Consider the following 20,585-nt stretch of genomic DNA (forward strand, 5'->3'; position numbering starts at 1 on the left):
AATTCATTTCGTGCTCGGCGGTGAAGGAAAACATCGTGAGGAAACCTGTATGTGTCTAATTTCAACGAAAATCTGCCACACGTGTATTCCATCAACCCGCATTGGAGCAGCGTGGTGGAATATGCTCCAGACCTTCTACTCAAAGGGAGAGGAAGCCTTAGCCTAGCAGTGGGAAATTTACAGGCTGTAATATACTAATATTATAAGTTGCGAAAGTAACTCTGTTTGTCTGTTACGCTTTTACGGCTACACCACTTTTTAAATTTGATGATTTTTTTATGAAGTAAGCTTGAGCCCTAAGTAAGGATACCGGCTATTTTATACCTAAAACGCGGGCGAAGTAGCGAGCGATATCTATCTCTCGTCTTTGGATAATCAACACAAATACGTGTACATATTATTAGTTAGTAAAGGGCCTTATCAAGATCATGAATATATTTGTAGTGGTCTTAAAGATAATTTGTGACCTAAAGTGGCCTATTGATTTTATCAAGCTATCAAAATTAAAATAAGTAGGGACGGTCAAATTAATTTTAATCTCTCGCGAAAATAAATAGCCACTTGCAGGTTTGCTCAAACCTTTTATATTGTCAGATTTGGTTGAGCATACAATGAATACCAGCAAGCAATTGTACAATAAATATGTGTTGCTTACAAGTATTCAAGATATTCTTGTTCTAATTATTTTATTTGTTTTATTAATTTAGAGGAAATCTAATTAGTGTTGAATTTATTATTATTTGTGGCTTATTAAAGCGAAATTAAAAAAAATAAGTGTCGAAGGTGCAAAATGAACTGACGAGTCCTTCAAACGGCTAGCAAAGAGGTTCCACATTGTTATTATTTACTCTTAAGTTAAATAATAAAATGCTTTTCTTGTTTCTCTGACTCCGGCTTGTACCGCTTTATTTAGTCTCCGGAGCTCAGTTACTCGAAATTTGAACCCAGAGTCGTGACTAGAGGTTGTCCAACAGGTTTGATACAAACATTTATACTGAAAGCAGTACTCATTCAAGTCATACGTCTCGTTCTATTTCAATAAAGGAAAAGAGAGACGAAGATATATTCCGTAATGTTCACTTGTTTCAGAATAATGCACCTTAGTGCAATGTTATTGATATAATTTCAGAGACGTACGGTTCTTTCGATGCTATTCAATAACAATATAGTTTAAATAAAAAAATATATATACACACAGTTATATGATATAATCATTAAAATTATTTACTTCAAATTCAATTTAAAACAAGTCACAACTAAAAAAACTTTACATTTTTATTTAAAAAAATTATTTAATATTTCCGAAGTGATTATTTATAGATGACTATTTAAGAATATTTACGATCTATAAAAAGAACCTCAATAAATATTCTAATAATATATATAATAATTATCCCGGTTTTTCATTCATACGAATCTGTTATGTGAACAGCAGTAGAATCCGTGAAAGAAGAAAAAATTAGTACTGTTTATCAAAATACAATTAAAGTTATTAAATTTATAATAGTACACATGTGTTCCTATGTAGTAGTTTATGTACACGTGTGTGAGTAAATATATGGTAATAATAAGTATATAGTAAATGAACAGTTAAATGAGACTCGATAACTTACAAGTGATATTATATACGCAGGTTTGTACGTCACAAATCAATTTAAGACTTAAGAATCTTTTAAATATTAGCAATAATAATAGTCTCGAATGCCCCATTGGTGTAGCGGTTATCGCATGAATTTATTGGACTTGAAGTCGTTGGTTCGCTACCAGCGTTAGAAGTTTGTGAGGATTTCAGTCTAGAAACTCGAAACTAGAAAAGAAGCAGCAGGAGTTTGTACCTTGTGTATGTTACACTATTTTTTCTCTGAATTAATAAAAGTACTGTGGTCATGCATATGATGCTTCATTAATATCGAATTGTCGTCTCATGGAATTCCGAAAGTAGGGGAAGAGAACAAACCAACGTTTATGTACACGTGTGTAAACGTGTGTCTTATATCTTCTGTGCAGTTGGTTGGTCTTGGATATTGGCCGCGTTGGCCAAAGTTTCGTCAAAAGATGGCATTCCTAATAATATAAGTGGATAATATGTACTGTTTTGTACCTAGTTGGATGAATCAGTTAGCCATGTGAGTGGTCACCTGTTTATCTACATTGGAATTTCACGCATCATCGATGAGCTGGTCTGAGATGACTCTTGTGCTTACAATGCTAGTTCTTCTACCCTTCAAATCAGGATAAAGTATTGCAGACGATGACGGCAAATATGTTGCGCTAGGCTTCTACCACGAAACGTTAACGGATTTATTTAAACATATATAATATTTGCTCTATATTCTGAGAGATAAATTTAAGAAGTGCGCGAAAGTAATGTGGATAAATGTAAATATAATATTAAAAGCCGAATATTTTGTTTGTAGCACTCATCATAGAATCTATCGGTAAGATTTGAATAATTATTTTTTTGTATAGGATAAATAGATATATAGGATAGCCTTTTTACTGACGAAGGTTTTGTTACTTTTGGTTTAAGCATCGGAGCAACGACAAACGTCAACCGATCCGGCAAACTATGCTAGGTATTAGTGATCTCTTTATGTGTGCGTACATATAATCCATCCATCATCATCGGCTAAAGACGAAAGCACCCGACTCTTCGTCCTCCGCATACTGTAGGGTCCTGCAACCTACGGGTGTTATATTTAGAAATATAAATAAAGAAAATTGTTATTTTTTGCTTTTAGATATAATTAGGCGGACGGACAAATGGGTCACCTTATGGTAAATAGCCACCACCGCCCATAGAAATTGGCGCTGCAACAGATTTTAACTATTTCTTCCACCACATCAATGCGCCACCAAGAGCTAAGATTTTATGTACCTTGTTGCAGCAGTTACACTGGTTCACCTTTGTTCACCTTTTAAGCCGGAACACAAAAATAAAAAGTACCGCTGTTTGCCGGTAGAATATATGATAAGTTTATGGTACCTATCCAGACGGACTCGCACAAAGACCTACCACCAAATAAACCAATAATAATTAGTCAATACATAACAATATATTAGTATTATTTGATCCATAGTTAGAGAGACGAGGTGCGCTGACAATACTAAGAGTAGTCGATACCCTTACGAAGTCAAAGTGCAAAGGTGATCACTTGCCGTGAGGCAGTCATTTGCTTTCTTACGGTTTTATTTCCATTCGAATCAGTATACGGATAAGTCTTTGAACGAATACATTCATGTTTGAGATAAGGGTCGACGCAAAATGAATACTAGAGTGTTGTAATTACGGTTCCATTTTGGTTGAATAAAATTTATTAGGAATTTTCATCAACAAAATATAGAAAACCGATTAAAATTGATAAAAAAAAAATTAAGTTTTCCAATTTGCATTCAAACAAAAGCTTAGCAAAACTTTTTTTAAGTTTTTTAAAATGTTCAAATCAATGTTAACATTTTGACACTTGAAAATATTTTTTGCATTAGGCATTTATTGGTTTATCTACGCTATAATTTGGCAATCGTCTTATCTTGTCTTTAGGGACAAGAGTGATAAGCATCTAGATGAATCACCGTAAGCTCTATGACGTCATTTGGTGGGAGCTGTCTTTTTTTTTTAATATGACTAAGTAAGTTTTATATCTTCTTTGGATTATTCGTCATCGATATTTTTGGCTTCCTTTTATATATTTTGTTGATACGCTTTGTGATTTTAGATGTTTAAGCTAATAAAATATGCTAAGCACTTTAACGACAATGTTAAAAGAAGTTACTCTTTGTTATAAAATTCATAATCAAAATAATTTCAAATTTCAAAACTTAATATATATCAATAAATAAGCTTAATATTTTTCACTTTTGTGTACTCTGATCTCCTCCAAAAATGTCGAATGTTTCGCAGAACAACTGTTATATTAATTACTAGAGACTCATCCGGATTCGAACGGGTGCAATATTGATACTAAGTATACAACAGAATGTCTTCATATACAACGTTCACATTTTTTTTTCATTAGACAAAACAAACCGATATGTCCTGCATTTTAAATCTGTAATATTTTTTAATATATTCACTTAAATAACTTGCTGTAAAAGATCATATTAATCTATATTGAAGGCAAAGTTCTCATGTAAATGACTTTGTCGCAATGAGGAGTTCTTCTTATTATTATTACTATTTGTGGTTATGCTGGCATGATTATAAAAACAAATTATTGACTTCCACTAGGCAACCCTTAAAACGAAAGAGTCTCAACGCTAGTCCCCGGGGAAAAACCAGAAACAACAGCATCAATAAAAGCATTTATCATACAGTTCGTATTGACTAGCCGCGTATATGAATATATTTCACTTTTATCCCTGAACTCACGAAGTTGTGATTTGACTAATTTAGATTGGACATACGATGAGATAATGATAATAGACGAGTAACAGTAATAACAGATTTTTAATTATTATGACGATCATTATATCATCATATATAATCATAAGCAATCACTACATCGTATGAAACAAATCGCTTCCCGCTGTCTGTCTGTCCCTGTGAATGCTTAGATCTTTAAAACTACGCAACGGATTTTAATGCGGGTGTTTCAAGAGGAAGGATTATAGAATACATGCATAATATCGTAGAGAAACACTGATAATTTTAGAGATCTCTAATGTAAGCTCGGAAATAAACACATTTTTTGCGCTTACATTGCAAACGCTGGCTAAACTACGAGATAGATCACTACACCATCTCTTAGGGATAAGATCTACGGGTAAAAAATATATGTAAATATTAATTTTAATTGTGGTTATTTTTTATTTTACGGTACAAGGCGACAATTTAAGGATTATTGACTGTAACTGAACTCCTTATAATCGGTTGTACACGTTTAGATGTAATTTTTGGTGTGCTTTGAGTGGATGGTTTAGATTGGATCCTGTTAGGTAGCGCGATCGCAGGGCTACAAAACTGTAAGTAAAAATTTAGAAGCCAGGACAAGCAATTATATATTTACTCAAAGCGCCCTGTAAAAGCTCCAAACCTTACCCTTAAGAAAAGGAAGCCTTAACTTAGCCGTGGGACATTAAGAGCTATTACATAACTGTTTGTTGCTATATATGTATATATATCACAAAAACTATAATATTATATTTGTAGAATTTAAAATTTAAAAGGGCGTCTTAAGTTTCCAGAAGAACGTCTTCCAAATTTAAATGTAGTGATGCCATTACGGATTTGCATTTATTATTATTATTCTCTAGCATCCTAACGATTTAATAGTAACAGAAGACGTTTTGACCTTTTCTCGATTACATTAGGAATGTGACCTTTGTTTGCGGTATGTTCTGATGTTCCCATAACAATTCTCTCAAATAGTAAAGGTATTTCTCATCAACTCTTTGTCGTTTATTTTTATCTGTGAATAACATCAATGACGTCAGCTAATATCTATGTCATTAAAATAAAATAAACCAAGTAAATGAAGGTTGTAATAGTCTTAAAGATTTAATTGATTTCCAAACGCAATGTAATAAAATCTTACTGATTGTTGGAATTATAATTTAGATAATTATAATTAACGTCCTTTAGCAATATATTTACTAAAACCGATTTATGAAAATGACCTAATTTTTTTTAAATATTTATCAAATCCTATACATTATATTTATCGATATAAATTTATGAGAACTAGGCCGAACGGACATAGTTCTTTGACAAAAAAGAAGTAAAGTAAATTTTTTTTTTTACATTTGTTCACACTTTCGGTATTCGATAATAATAAATATTATTTATTACTCATTGGCGTGTTTGAACTATGTAATTTAATGAAGGATGCATTTTTCGCAGTTTTATTTTTATTTTTTATAGCTGTGAAGCTTGTTCTAGCATGCCGTTCACCTCCTGAGGGCCTACGCAGACATTGCACTTGATTCTGCCACCATGATAACAACACTGATGTTGAAGTTTTTTAGTCTGTACTTCTTTCTGTAATTTATTATTCTTATAAAATTTAAATCAATTACTTTAATTATGATTAAATATTGGTTTTTATTTCAAACTATGTACCTATCTAGTTTGAAGAAATAAACTACAATGAGTTACGAGTAACATTTAAAATAATATACTTTTCTTGTTTAAGTAGTTTATTTTAATTTTATTGTAGTTAATTTCTTATTTATATATTTATAGGTTACTCATTTACGTCATAGTTTTCGTCTAGATTAGTTGAAGAATAATTATTAGGTAATTCAAAACCGAATAAAATAATCAATTTATTTGTTAAATATTTCATTTTGTCGTAATAATTATTCATGGGGTTGCAGAGGTCAAATCTTATTGAGAAAACTTATACTCATTTATATAAAATAATTAATTTTTTATTTAAAAATAATGTCCTTGAATTGAATTGATGAATTGAATTTATGTCGGTTAAATCTGTTTTTAATCTCTTATATGTATTCAATAGTAAATATCTACATATGTATGTCAACAAGGTGTGATTTTGAAGCCATTTTGAGGAATTTAGATTAATATAAGGTACGATGAAACCGGCTGGAACATTCTCTCTATATTTGTAAGCAATCTCAGATGATTTGAGTGCCATTTGCCTTTATTAGGCAATGTTAAGGCGGCATAAGTGAGCCTCATAACGGGATCAGAGTGACTTTTTAATTTTTAACAAGTTCATCATTAAAAAAATCTAATGCTTGTACACATTTTTATATAATATGAACGTTACATCGGTTGCGATATATTATTAATCATTTAAGATAATCATAAGATAACATTTTTAATTTGAGTTGATTTTGGAAAAAATATTTCAATATTAAATTGTTCTTTTTTTTTTAGAAACGCCTGATTTATAAGTTATAGCAACGTGACACCGAAACGATTAATTGATTCTCAAACAAGCCGCTGTTAAAAAAATATCTATCAAAATCTTTTGCTTAATTATTACTTTTTATTTATACCTATATTTTCTTAAAAGATTAACATGAGAGATAAATTATTTGATGAAATGTTATTGCTTTTGCATCTGTCGGACTACTATTTGATTTATTTAGAGAAAACGACCTGAATTCATAAAGTATTTACCAATAACACAAACGTCCTTGCTTTCGAAAGATATAACGCCTTCTTACTGCCAAGCTAAAGATAAAATATCTGTCTTATATAATTAACATACCTTAGATATGTTGAAAAAAAGCAATAGAGACAGAATCTGAATATAAATTTCGCAAAATAAAAAGTTCGACTACTTGATTGAGATGCTCAGCAGTAAGTGAAATGCAGATATTAATTTACGAATTTTAAGATCTCGTTGAAAATGATCCACCACCGGACATAGTATAAACTGGCACACACCACTTACGCGAAAAACCTTTTTTGTATATAATATAACGTAAAAGGTCTAAATAATATAATAATTTATTATATAATATACATTTGTTCGATATAATACTTGGAGGTTAAGAAACTCAGCCTTCCGTTCTTTAAATGTATCGATCATTTATTCGATATTATTACTTGGAGGTAGGGCTTTTTGCAACCTCGCCTTATATACTCCACCACCCAGTTATATATTCCGGTGAGTTTGTGTTACGGTTTGAATGTTTAGTCAGCCAGTGTAAGTACAGGCATAATTAATATAACACATTAGTTTCCAAGATTGGTGGTGCATTGCGCGATGGAGACCACCTATCATCAAATGGTCCATTTGCCAGTGTGCCTACCCAATCCATAAAACTACATAAATTAAGAATAAACATATACAACCAATAACCTAAACACCATCTGTGAAAACGGCTTAACTGATGAAATAAATCAAACATCAAAACTTACAATATTTATTTATTTATATTGTATTATTTACATCAATTACTGTAATTGTTAACAAAACATATTATTTCATTACTTATATGAAACAAATTCCCTATGCGTTGCTACTTAAGGTGTATAAACAGACATCAATTAAAATAATAACAATAATAATGTTTATGATGGAAGTATATGATTAAATAAATTATAAATATATAATAAACAATAATTATATTTGATAAAAAGTATTACTGTGTTTAGCCTGATGATTATACTCTTAGTAAGGTATGTTCAAAACGTTACTAGAACCCCTCGGCGGATATAGCCGATTTATTATTTTTTTGTTACATTTTAATAAATAGTTTGGTAGCTAGAGCAGATAGTTGTTTCGCAAATCGGACGTATGGTCTTTGGTAATAATGACTAGGATACAAATTGCTTATAATCCCGACTTTAAGAAATATCCTGATAAGTGTATTGGAATCGGCGAATTTATGTAACGGAGAGGGATGCTCGGAAGCGATGGTCCAGGCTGCCGTAGGAGGGCCGATATCTCGGTGTGCGCTGGCTCCACGGACTGCGTCTATTCTTGAAGCTGGAGCAAGCGATGAGGCTGTTCATGGCCGGCGGGCGGGACTGCTCCACGCTTATACCGTAGCGACGGCTGGAATAAGACAATCTAAAAATTGGTTATTTTATATGCTAGTTATGGTTTAGTAAAGTTTTTTAGTTTGATCAGAGTAGGTAAGTGCATTCATTAGTCTGTTATTATTAATAAATTAAATAAAAAAAATAAAATTAAAGAAAATAAATGAAGATAAATTTACAGCTGTTGTATGAAATATTTTAAATTCGGTGCTTAAACTTCTCAGGATACTATTATAATTAAATCTAATGTAAATAAATATTAATGTAACCAATAAATAATTAAATTGTTGTATATAAAATATATAATTTTTGTACTCGTGTAGATTAGCGTTAGTACAGTTAACATAAAACTATAGCTAGTTACTAATAAAATTATATTTTTGGAAGTATTACAGAGTTAATATATATTTTAATAAAGTTTATTAGTTAATTAAATACCTTTTAGTTCTAGTAGCGGGTGTAATAAATTTGTCTCCAATCAGGACGCTTTCATCTAACGTGCCGTCCAATTGCATGAGGTCACCAGCAGACACCGACACTTCCATCTTGTAACGGTCGCACGTACACAGGAATAGAAGAACCACTCCCATCTAATTGTTCATGTTAAATAAAAAGTTTGAATATATTTTGTACCGTTTTATTTATAGAATCATTAAGTTAAGTTATAAGGGAGCTTTGAATAAATTGATTAAGGTATCTTAAGATTACTGGTGAAAGAATAACGCTACATGTTAAGAACAAGGCTTATAAAATTTATGATATTATTGTGTGTGTTAATAGTATTAAAAAATGATACTAAGATGTAATCATATATACGGATATAATATAATAGAGATCATCGAAATATGTTGAGAAATATGAGTCATAATACTTTACATATCGAGACGGACATGTATAATTTTGTTTTTATTTCAGGTGACAGTTAACAAGAATACTTACAACGCACAAATGAAGAATGACAATAAACGACGTCGAACTCCGGAATCCGATAGAATCGAAGAGCAGACCAGAGACAGTGGGTCCAATGAAGGCACCCAAAGCGAAAGTGGAGGTCCACATTCCAGACACCAGACCGTATGTTTCTATTGAGTTGGGTAATCCGCTAGAACTAGAAGTATAAAAGTAAAATTAAATTATCAGCCAGTAAATGTTCCGTTGCTCACACTTTGAGAAAATATTTCTGACTTTTCCTCCAACACAACACAAATTAAGCCCATTTAAATTCAGTGGTGCTTGACCTGTTCGAACCAGCATTCCTCGATTAGGATACTCGTATGCTAGCCACTGGGATGTCTCAGCTCTTAAAATATGTTCGAGACACGACCATTTCATGAATCTTAGGACGGTCCCTGAACGGTTGGATTACAATGTCCGATGAAGAGCTCATATTGAGCGCGGTAATATTGATTCTATTATGGTATTTATTTAAAAAAGGAGAAAATTGGTGTCACAATATTTCAATATTGGCGTAGCTTGTGAGGTTGCTCATTTTAATACGGGAATTTTCAGCGATGTAATGTTAAAAATTGTATAATTACAGCTGGCACACTGTAGGGCTCAGTTTTCACTTTTCACTCATATGTTGACTCACTCTTATTAAAAATTAACACGTTGCGTAACATAATGTAATCTTTGAACCATTGAACTTACTATTATTGTCGCAAAAATTTCTTAAACATACCCACATACAATTAGACTAATGTTATATATAAAATAAAACAAAGATAAAAATAAATAGACATCTATTAAAATAAGCCATATGTTGAAAGAAAGAAGGGGGCTAGTGTATTTTTACTCACATTGCAGTACCAAGGGCATCGGAAAATGAAGACACGAGAAGGCTGCCAATACCCAAACCGTGAAGAACCAGACCAGCGATTGTAACCCAAAGTATCCTTGAAAACGGTACACGGGGCTTAAATATTTATAATAACGTGCTATTATTGTAAATCGATAAGGCGATACATCGCAGAAATACTATTATAAGCCTCAGATGTAATGATCGATGATTAAACAAAACTTAATCCTTAAAAGTGTATAATATATGTATTACCGGATAATTTTTAAGGACCGTTTATTAAAAATAAATTAACCAAACTGACAATATTGACAAAAAATTAAGAATCGTCAGTTAGTTCGTTTCGTTTCCAAGAAACCAGTACATAATGAGTATAACTTTTTGTATGTACACAAACTAAATAATATTTCAACACTTTTGATTAAATCGTCACTGAAACTCTTGAATGCCTATGTATAGATTATAATATGTTCTGAATCAATCAATATATCGCTTAATATACACACAGGAAAAACTAGCAGTTTAAAGCACAACATGCGCCCGGGGAAGCAGCGTTATGGCGATCTAAAAATATGATTTTTAGGGAACTTCTGGGGCACGGCACCCATGATAATTGGGGAGGCGCTTACCGATGCGTGGCGCCTGTATTTTTTTCAACCCCTGTATTTTCAGTAAGATAAATGTCTTGTATTCTCGCATATTCATAAAATTGAAGGTCTACCTAAAATTAGCCGATACGCCACTGTAATTTTCGTTTTACCATTTGGAATGTTGGAAATACACCTAATATTTATTAAAACTTATTCAAAAACGTCCATATTTATATTTTATTACTTACGTTGGCATATCAATAAACGGCACCGGTCCCACGAGTAAGAAAGCTGCCGTGACGAATAAATGGCCAAGTGCTGTTACATATTTAGGTTTGATAGAAGGGTGGTCGCACATCCAGCCCCATGTTGGGGCAGACAATGCGTAAATACCACCGTTAATTATGAAGATCAAACCTAATATCACTGGAGAGAATTTGAACTGAAAAAAAAGTTAAGTTACAAATTGTTACGAACAAAATTCAACAGAGCAATATAACCTGAATAGGTTCTATGCCGGATACGTTTATAGATTAGAGATCTAGTGCAATAATAAAAATATAAATCAGCAGAAAAACGAGCTGAATTAAACTTTTACTAGTATAATTATGAAGGAATTTCATAGTTGTAGAAGATATTATGTAATATGTTTATATTTATATATATTTAAACGTAGAAGATCAACGAGAAGAGTAAATTTTCTTAAGAAGTGGTTATCGATACCGATTCCTATGTATTATATAATATACGCGATAACTACTGACCTGGCGTAGATGTGGTTCCAAAGTCGCCTGGAGGAATCCTATGCTCATACTCGTTGATATGATACTAATTGCAGCTAACAGCACTCCGGGGATTTTCAGCAATGACATCATTGTTGCTGTTAATTGACAGAATTTGTAAAACCGCACTTATATTTATTCAATTTAAAATTACTATAAGCAAACGTATCCTAGTCTTTTAAAGCTGGAACTGGGGATACTATTTTAACTTTTTTTCGTAAAATCATTATTGTTATATTACAATTATATATGATTACGTGTAATTGTAAAGGAGGCTCATCAATTCAAGTAATGAAAAGACATCTAGGACGTACAAGACAATTTGATAAATTAAATATAAGAAAAAAAAATTGTTTTAATTTTTTTTCAAATAATTTATGGCTTCCTAGATTCAGCGCCTTCAAGTTTTTAACAAAAATATATCTATGCTAAGATATTGCCTTATAAAAATAAGCAGATAACATTTTAGATTAGAGTGCACTAGATGAGTCTGATATAAAAAACCATTTTGGGGTGTTGTCGTAGTCTGAGTCAAATTGTCTAATTGCATTAAACAATATTAGAGAAACCTTAATTATTTAGCTACCCTACACCCTTCTTTGCGCTGGCAGAATAAGGGTCTACGTAGAATATTAATATTGGAGGACAAACATACATATTTTTGTTTTTTTTAATTTTTAATATATTTTAATATTTACGGAAAGGATAAGGAACCCGTTCATTTATATTTATATAACTAAAAGGCGATGTAATATTGCGCGATTTAGAGAAATAAGAGTAAGTATTCAAATACCCGTAAAAATATTACTAAATAACTAATTAACATTTGGAGTTAATTGTGATCATTGCCTCTTAGTTGATCTCAAGTGTAAAGTCTAATATGTGACGCAGTTAATTATATCTAAATGATAATGGTCTCATTTAGCGATAAATGAACATAATATCATAACAAATGAATAGTTTATTTAACATTTAAATTGTATAATAATGTTGTTTCATATATAAATTTGTTTCGAAATTGTTAAAAAGTTATAATTAAAATTCATCATCAAAATTTAGTAAAACTTTGAGATATTAATCACCAGTAGCTGGCATGCCACTAGTTAATTGAAGCCTTTTGTGCCTCTCTTGTCCCTATTTATTTTTATTGATGATTAATCATAGCCCGTGTAGCCCGTCTATCATTAAAAGTTGCATAGAATTTTATTGGTAGATGTTTTCTCAGGTTTCTCGGGCAAATGGGTCATTTGTTGGTAAGTGGACATCCCCACCCAATGACATTGGCACTGTAAGAAATATGAAATGTTCCTTACACAACCAATGTGCCACCAACCTTAGAGCTAAGATGTTATGCCGATTGCGCCTGTAGTTACTAGCTCACTCAATCTTCAAACTGGTACACATAAATACTAAGTATTGCTGTTTGGTGGTAGAATATCTGATGGGGTGGTTCCTATCCGGATGGGCTTGCACAAAGCCCTACCACCAAGTGACATTACATAATCATATATAATGGTCCATTAAAATAACTTGTAACTTACGTCCAGTAGGCTTAATGTCTTCATCATCAGAAGTTTTTGGTAAAGTCACGTAACAAAGTATAGCGGTGCAGAATAGAGCAAAGCCCAAGACAGCGAAAGGTAGTGAGTAGCCACCCCAGCTGTACAGAGCTCCACCCAGCATGGGCCCCACGATCAGACCCAGACCGAAAAACGTCTCTAAAGATGCCTGTAAATATAAAATGACAAAATAAAAGTATGTTTGAGGGAAAGCGATGATTCATTGAACAACTCTTCCAGTCGTGCCTTAGATACCTTTTTTCGTCTTTATAAATGGAAATATATGTATATTCATTCTCTATGCATTCTAAAACCATTACTTAACGTTATGCTTAATCAAAACTTTGGTACCATATTTTTTGGTTTATAAAAGAAAAATTAAAAAATGGGAAATGCGAGGTCTTACAGGTACACGAGGGTAAAATTGCGCAGTAAGGTCGGTAAGATTACATACATATATCAATCAAAAGCTTTTTAAGTCGCATTATCAAATTGCAAAATTATTTTGACAAACAAATATCACATTTACTTATATGTATGTATGTATACATTCTATGCCTTTCATTCAACTATAATGTTCAATGGATACGGATACATACCATCCTGATTGTACCCAACATAATAAATGTTATGTTGGGTACAATCAGGAGCGTATTTCCCTATAGACCGCGTGGTGTAGTGTAGCCCTAGGGCAATAGATCTAGGCTGACAAAACGTGAGTTTTTATTTTTATTTTAGAAGCCGCGAACTCAGTGATCCTTTTCGTCAACGATTAATTCAACTTACTCAAAAAAAATTACATGTACAGAGAATCGAAATAAAAATGCTAAGTGTAGTGTCTAAAGACATTGAAAAGATCATTTTATCACTTACACACATTCGTTTTGTTTAATTTAATTATTTTTTATGCATCATTTAATTTTTCATGCTTTAAACTAGGGGACTAGGGGAGGGGTACATGTCAGTCACCTCCTCGTGGTGTACCCTGGGCAACGGGGCCGGCTTGAGCTTGCTCGTCGGCTACGGCTAAGACTGGCGGGAGGGATGCCGCGGGGCCGCTCCTGGTACGTCCCTGTTCGGCGTCAGGGCGGACTATGTGAGTGGCCTCGTTGGCTAGGAGGGAGTGAGAGGGCTCGCTATTCGAGCCTCCCAGGTGTTTTACACCGGCGGTCAGCGGCGGAGCCTACCATCTTATACGCCGCAGGGCGTCAGCTTCGTTGACGCAGGGCCTCTAGTGGCGGACGCGCGGCACGGTGGAAACCCGAGGATGGTTTTAGTGGGTAGGACAGGGCATTAGCATCAGCGTGCCCTGGCCCGGGGCATTAGGCCCCGGTTGAGTCCCACATACCCGTCCCGGTCCCTCGACCGGGCGGCATGCGTAAATGCATTTCCTCCTCGTTAAACAAATAAACAAAAAAAAAGGGACTCAGGGAGCAGCAATCTTTCACACAGGTACGTTGAGGTAGCTACAATAAAAAGCTAATCTTAAAATTATGAAATTAAGCTAGCATTTACGCTTGGTTAAGATATTGGTAAGGTTATATTACAAGGTCAATTTTTATCACGTTAAACGAATGAATGTTTGATAATATGACGGATAAAAATTTAATAAACTTCATAATATCACCACCGAAACTAAATATTTGCAATCAAAGAGGTCACACAGAGATAGAAAAGGGTTAATTGTGAAAGTTTGACCCTTGGATGCTAACAATGTAACAAAACAAGATGTACTTAGTAATTAATAGCAATTATAATATTTATATTATTAGAATACAGTTCTAATACAGCGATAATTGATATTGTTATATAGGTACTTTTGAAAATATACTTATGAGTCCCAGCTTTGCTCCAGTAGAATAGGGGTATACATAATACGTTCACATTGAATGAAACACACGCAGAGAAATATTCTAGTTTTTTTTTGGGTCACGTTTGAGAGCTTTTGCATAACAAGTGTTCACAATCGGATAAATGATTTTAGAATGCATAGAGAATAAATTTACAAATATTTCTATTTATAAAGACGATGCAGATAAATAAAAAAAATGTTATATTAATTTCAAATGTCATAGTTTATAAATTTAACTCACAAACATTGTAGCGACGTTGTTAGGAAATTCTTTTGCAATGATGGCGAACGAAGCAGTCAAAAAGGCAGCGTTTCCCATAGCCTCTATGATACGTATCGTGAATGCCAGTGTCACAAATGGTATGTGACCCTCGACTTTATCTAAAAACCTGTGGATTTATTATAAAATATCGTATTTAATTAGCTCCCAGTATTTTGGACATTTTATCTCTGTAGTAATATGGTATTGTAAGTATATTATATATAAGTATATAAAGGCTACTTATGAATGATTTGAGCTCTGAATGTAAATATTTTTTAAGTTAAGTAGTATTAAGTTATTTATAAATGACAAGTTATCAAAAGCGATTTAATAAGTTTTGTTTGTAATAAGCGGTAACCGTACAAAACACAGCTGATTATCATTAAACAGTTAAATTTATTTACTAATTTAATCAATTGTAATAAAATTTTTCTTAAAAAAAGTTAAGTTATTTTTATTATTCAATTTGAACGCCACTTGAAACTTCTTCAAATATATACATTATAAAAGCTGTTTATTGATGGTTTGTTTGTAAGTAGCGATTTGTACCAAAAATAAAATAAACTATTTTCGACTTTGGCCTTTACAAGTATTAGAAAATGTTAATATTTCCCTTTCCATGCTTGTTCAAACCTAAGACCAATTGCTTATTTCTTACATACACATTGCTATACTATGACACTATTATAACAGAGCGAAAAAAAAGCAGAGATCGTATATAGTAGCATTATAGGTACCTACACGTTTACGGCCATACTTATAAAAATTATTCAGTTGGTGTCAACTTAAACACTTTCTGTGTTTCTATCACTGTCGTTTCACATTCGAAAGAGGGAGACACAGCATTATTTAACTGATCATTCCATAGACGACAATAATAGTAAATCCGTTAGTTTGCAAGGTAAAATACAGAAGACGTTACAATAACCATTCCATGTCTTCTTTACCTATTTCGGCAACGAGGTCCAATCTTACTAATGATAGATACTCTTTGGCAATTGGAGTTAACAATAGTAATAAAGATAAAACATTACCCAAATAGTATTGCACATGATGAAGTTGTCAATATCCCCGCGTTAAACACCAACTTCGGTCCAAGTCTGTTGAGATGAGCTCCATAGAATGGACTAATCATGAATACCACCAGCTCGAACACACCAAATACGAGTCCATACTCCGTCGCTGAGCAGCCTTTCAACTCAGCCTGCAAAATGTTTACAAATAAGTTACTTGCATAGACACATAGCAAATCAAAACGCCAAAATATTTGTCGAAAAGAATTTGAAGAAAAATAAGACGTCCTGAATAAATCACAAATGTTATCGTCAATTTCGAGGTCTAAATAATTAAAATATTCTTGTACTCAAAGTAAAAATGAAGATTACATTTGATTAATCGTTAAAAAATGCTTAAGTCAGCCTATCGTGTTTTTGCTGACTACTTTAGAGCAGTTTCTTATTCTGGCAGGCCTGACAACCGAGAACGTCCTGTGGTCTGAACGCTCACCAAAGAGCACACGCAAACATGGTCAAGCACTACTGAGTTATCATGTGCTTAATATTTGTTTATAATTAATTTATAGAAAGAGGTGAAGAAAATCAACGTTAGGGAATCTGTTATTGTAACTTAATTATCTAATGTTTTATTGATATTAATTTATTTAGAAGTTTATACATTTTTAACAATGCGTTATTCCGGATATTTGTCAGTGATCACGTGATCTGATATTTGTAAATATTTTCATCCTTTAATTCGACTATGAATTTAGATATTCATAACATAATCATTCAAATAAATTAAAATAATTTATTAGTAAGCAAAATTAGTTTATACTTCGAACAACTATACCACGCAGGCACTGACGTAAAATAGGTAAGTTACACATTATTTTATTTTATATATTAAAATTATATAAAAATAGTTATCATAGTAATTAAAAATAACGTCCCGTTTATTTATCAATAAATCACAGCAAAAACAAGTGTAAAGTCATTTAAGTTTACTGGGCCCTAGATACTGCGAGTAAAATTACGGGCGTCTCGTAATTGTATTGTGAGGTCTCGATAACCTACAGAGAGGGGTTATCTATTACATTCTCAGCAGCCGACTATATGTAAGGTAGAACACAGAACGTTTACGACCACTAGAATAAAACAAGAATTAACTAGACTTCATAATTTTCTACCTTTGTCCAGTTTTGGATTTAAATTAAAGTATTATAAATATGATTAACAAAATAGTGTTCGAATTAAACATTTTATTTTAATATTTCACTATTTATCATCCCATAACTTTATTAGCCCGTTTAGGGATTTGAGTACTAGGGCCTCGGGATCTGCAGTCTTTTACGTTGGCAACTTTGTGTTAAATCAATTAAGGAAAGATATTGGTTTAATTGAACCATGAAATAAATTATATTAAGATATCAAGACTCGAGGTTAAAAATTATTTGTACGAACGCGCAATCATACTGCTGATTATTTTAACGTGTATTGTTTGCCTAACATATTCCAGTAAAGAAGACTTTTATTACATTCAGTTGGATTTTCGAAATCTCATAAACGGATTGCTTGAAAATGGAACATAGTTTTTAAACCGAAACCAGTGTAAATAGATTCATTTATTATTTACCACTCGCGTTCCCTAATGCCTTATTTATTTAAAGTCAGTCATCCATTGTTACTATTTGCAAGAACAATCTTCTTAGAGTCAATTCGATTTTTTGTGTCTCTCTCAAAGAAATATCTAAATTCATTTTAATATTATATTCATCTCTTCTTATTCCTTATACAGTTATTAATTTAAACATATACTCTCACAATTAACAATATCATCAAATCAATTTTATAATTCTCAAATGAAAATTATGAATTGTAATAAAAATGTTTAAACATTATAAAAATTATATATTTGCTATAGATATATATAGACTTATCGACATATTGAACTTGTCTGTGTTTCCAGTCGTTGACCGAGCTTGTTTACTGGATGGGCTAGTATTGTTCGACTTAGTTCCATACTAAGCTAGAATATCTGCCGGTTCTCTTTCAGGACCAACAGCCGGTCATACGCCTTTTCGAGGTCATCAACCAATATTCAGGTTTCCATGTTTTTACTGCAATTAACTACTTAATACCGTTGGCAAAGTGTAAAAATATCGTGCGACACACAAAATAAAATATAACTGGTTTTGAATTTAACTTTTTTCACTTTACTGTGAAGCCATTTTCAATCACTTCTTCTAAAATTATTCTTGGATAGTTCTAGACCTGTACATTACGATCCCTACACTCGGACAAATTCGTCAGGTGTCCCCGTCGTCTCGTATCGTCCTCTCACTCATCACAGCTAAATACATTACATCTTTATAAGGATTTAGGATTCGAGCAGTTCCGTCTTCACCCACATTGATTGTCACTAATCTCGTATCTACCAGTGAATTGTCAGTTATAGCTTCCCAATTGTTTCTTCATTCATCGGTCTCTATAAATACTTTTTCAAAGTTTGAACCCTAATACTTTGAACCCCTTATTTAAAACACATATACTTCTGTATGCTTATTGTTCTTGCGTGAACGGATATTTTTTTTTCAAAGCTTTGTTTCATAATTTATTTCTAAATCGATAATATTGGAGAAACAGTTTAATTGAAATTTTGTTAAATTTATTATAGATTTGCTTCATAATCGGTGCTTTATAAATATGTATTGTATAAATTACGTACCCGGTTTTTTAAAACTCATTTGATAAAGTATACTAATAAATAATATCGGCAGGTGTAATTTTAGTTGAAAAAAAAAGTCAATTTTAAAAATCGAACGTATGAATATTTTTATAATTTTATACGAACCTCATGTGGAAAAAACGGCGCTTGAAGGGCAACACAAATTGCATTACAAAAATCAGCGATTGATATCACCACCACCGTCAACCACTGTCTTCTCGTAAATTCGAAGCGCATTTTGAAATCACTAGTCTGGGAGAAATCGGTACGATTATTATATTATTTTCATAACTTAATTAAACTGTCACTTAGTTCGCTTGTTGAATTATAAGCTAAGGGACTTGTAGGTGTCACTTCGATAGTTATGAATCTTTAAGCGTCATTATTTCTTGAAGGCCGGCTTATAACTGCCACGGGAACATCGAAAACGTTATATCGTTTAAATAACAGTAAATAAGTTGTACTTTATACATAAACTTTATTTAAAGTACATTGACGTATTATATAAAAAAAGCCCCATGTAACTACATGCACCAATGCCGAAACAGCAATGTATAATAAAATAAAAATAAGAAACTATTAGTATGTATCAGGATAAGTATAGTAGGGTGAAGATACAACAATATTAATTTAAGATTTTTTATTGGCTTTATGTTGTAAAAAATTGCTATAAAATATGGATATTCGTATTATTTGATGTCATCGATATCGATTTGAACCACGATTCTTAAACAAACAAGTACGTATTCGATTATATTCATTGTATTAATTAGTGATCCTAGATCTCAAATTTCATCGAACCTTCATGATATTAAGAATGCGTTAAGAAACAAAACATGATGAGGATTTATGACTGATATACATATATATTTATAAGTTGTTTAACATTGAAAGATCAAAGATTATATTGGCAAAATCGTACATAGATAAACGAGAATATTATTTAAATGTATTTTAAGTAGCTGGCCACTATTATGAATACCCACTGGTTTAATTATGCTTATCGCGAATGAATTCACGAAGACATTATATTTTGTATATGAAATTAACCTATAACGCTACCTGGTTTTTGGAATCGGTTGAGCTGTAAGATGACTAACGGAGTGATACATGAGGTAGTAATTATTAATTTATTAGTGTTCATTATTTTAAGCATTTAACATTTTTTTAGGCGGACGACCAAATGGGATCCCTGATGGTAAGTGGCCACAACCGCCCTTAGATAATAGCGCTGTAAGAAATATTAACGATTTCTTACAGAGCCAAAGCGCCACCAACCTTGATAAAATGTCATAGCCGTTGAGCCTGTAGTTACACAGACTCACCATTCAAACCGAACACAACAATACTGTATTGTATTCATTCTAGCTAAATTAAAAAATTAAAATATTGATATAGTGCTTAAAAATCGAAATAGTTTATTTCAAAATCTATTTTCACCTTACTCAGTAGACAGAAGTGCACTAAGTGTGGCTAATATAGAGGTGTGTTCTCAGGATGACTTATCTAACGATATTGAAACGCTGCTCGAGGAAGTCAAAATTGTGCAAGCGAATCTATC

At 32.4% G+C, this 20,585-nt stretch overlaps 2 protein-coding genes across 3 annotated transcripts in view; one reads left to right on the forward strand and one right to left on the reverse strand.

The window, feature by feature from the left end:
- The window catches only part of Jhbp2 (Juvenile hormone binding protein 2), a 178,563-nt gene that overhangs the window by 33,114 nt on the left and 124,864 nt on the right, over nt 1–20,585 (forward strand). The window lies entirely within an intron of this gene.
- LOC113392765 (MFS-type transporter SLC18B1-like) lies at nt 7,828–19,443 on the reverse strand. 2 transcript variants are annotated; one of them, XM_026629330.2, is made up of 10 exons: nt 19,151–19,443; nt 16,336–16,505; nt 15,281–15,428; nt 13,170–13,356; nt 11,611–11,726; nt 11,095–11,288; nt 10,258–10,353; nt 9,398–9,566; nt 8,897–9,048; nt 7,828–8,474 (listed from the first exon to the last, which is right to left on the reverse strand). In XM_026629330.2, exons 1-10 carry the CDS (start codon nt 19,259–19,261, stop codon nt 8,303–8,305), a joined length of 1,515 nt encoding a protein of 504 aa, XP_026485115.2. In that variant the 5' UTR covers nt 19,262–19,443; the 3' UTR covers nt 7,828–8,302. The 2 variants fall into 2 exon arrangements, with proteins under 2 accessions (XP_026485115.2, XP_026485114.2); XM_026629329.2 differs by having other exon boundaries at nt 7,828–8,489.

Source organism: Vanessa tameamea, chromosome 5 (assembly GCF_037043105.1).
Source record: "Vanessa tameamea isolate UH-Manoa-2023 chromosome 5, ilVanTame1 primary haplotype, whole genome shotgun sequence".
In the NCBI taxonomy this organism is placed as follows: Eukaryota; Metazoa; Arthropoda; class Insecta; order Lepidoptera; family Nymphalidae; genus Vanessa; species Vanessa tameamea.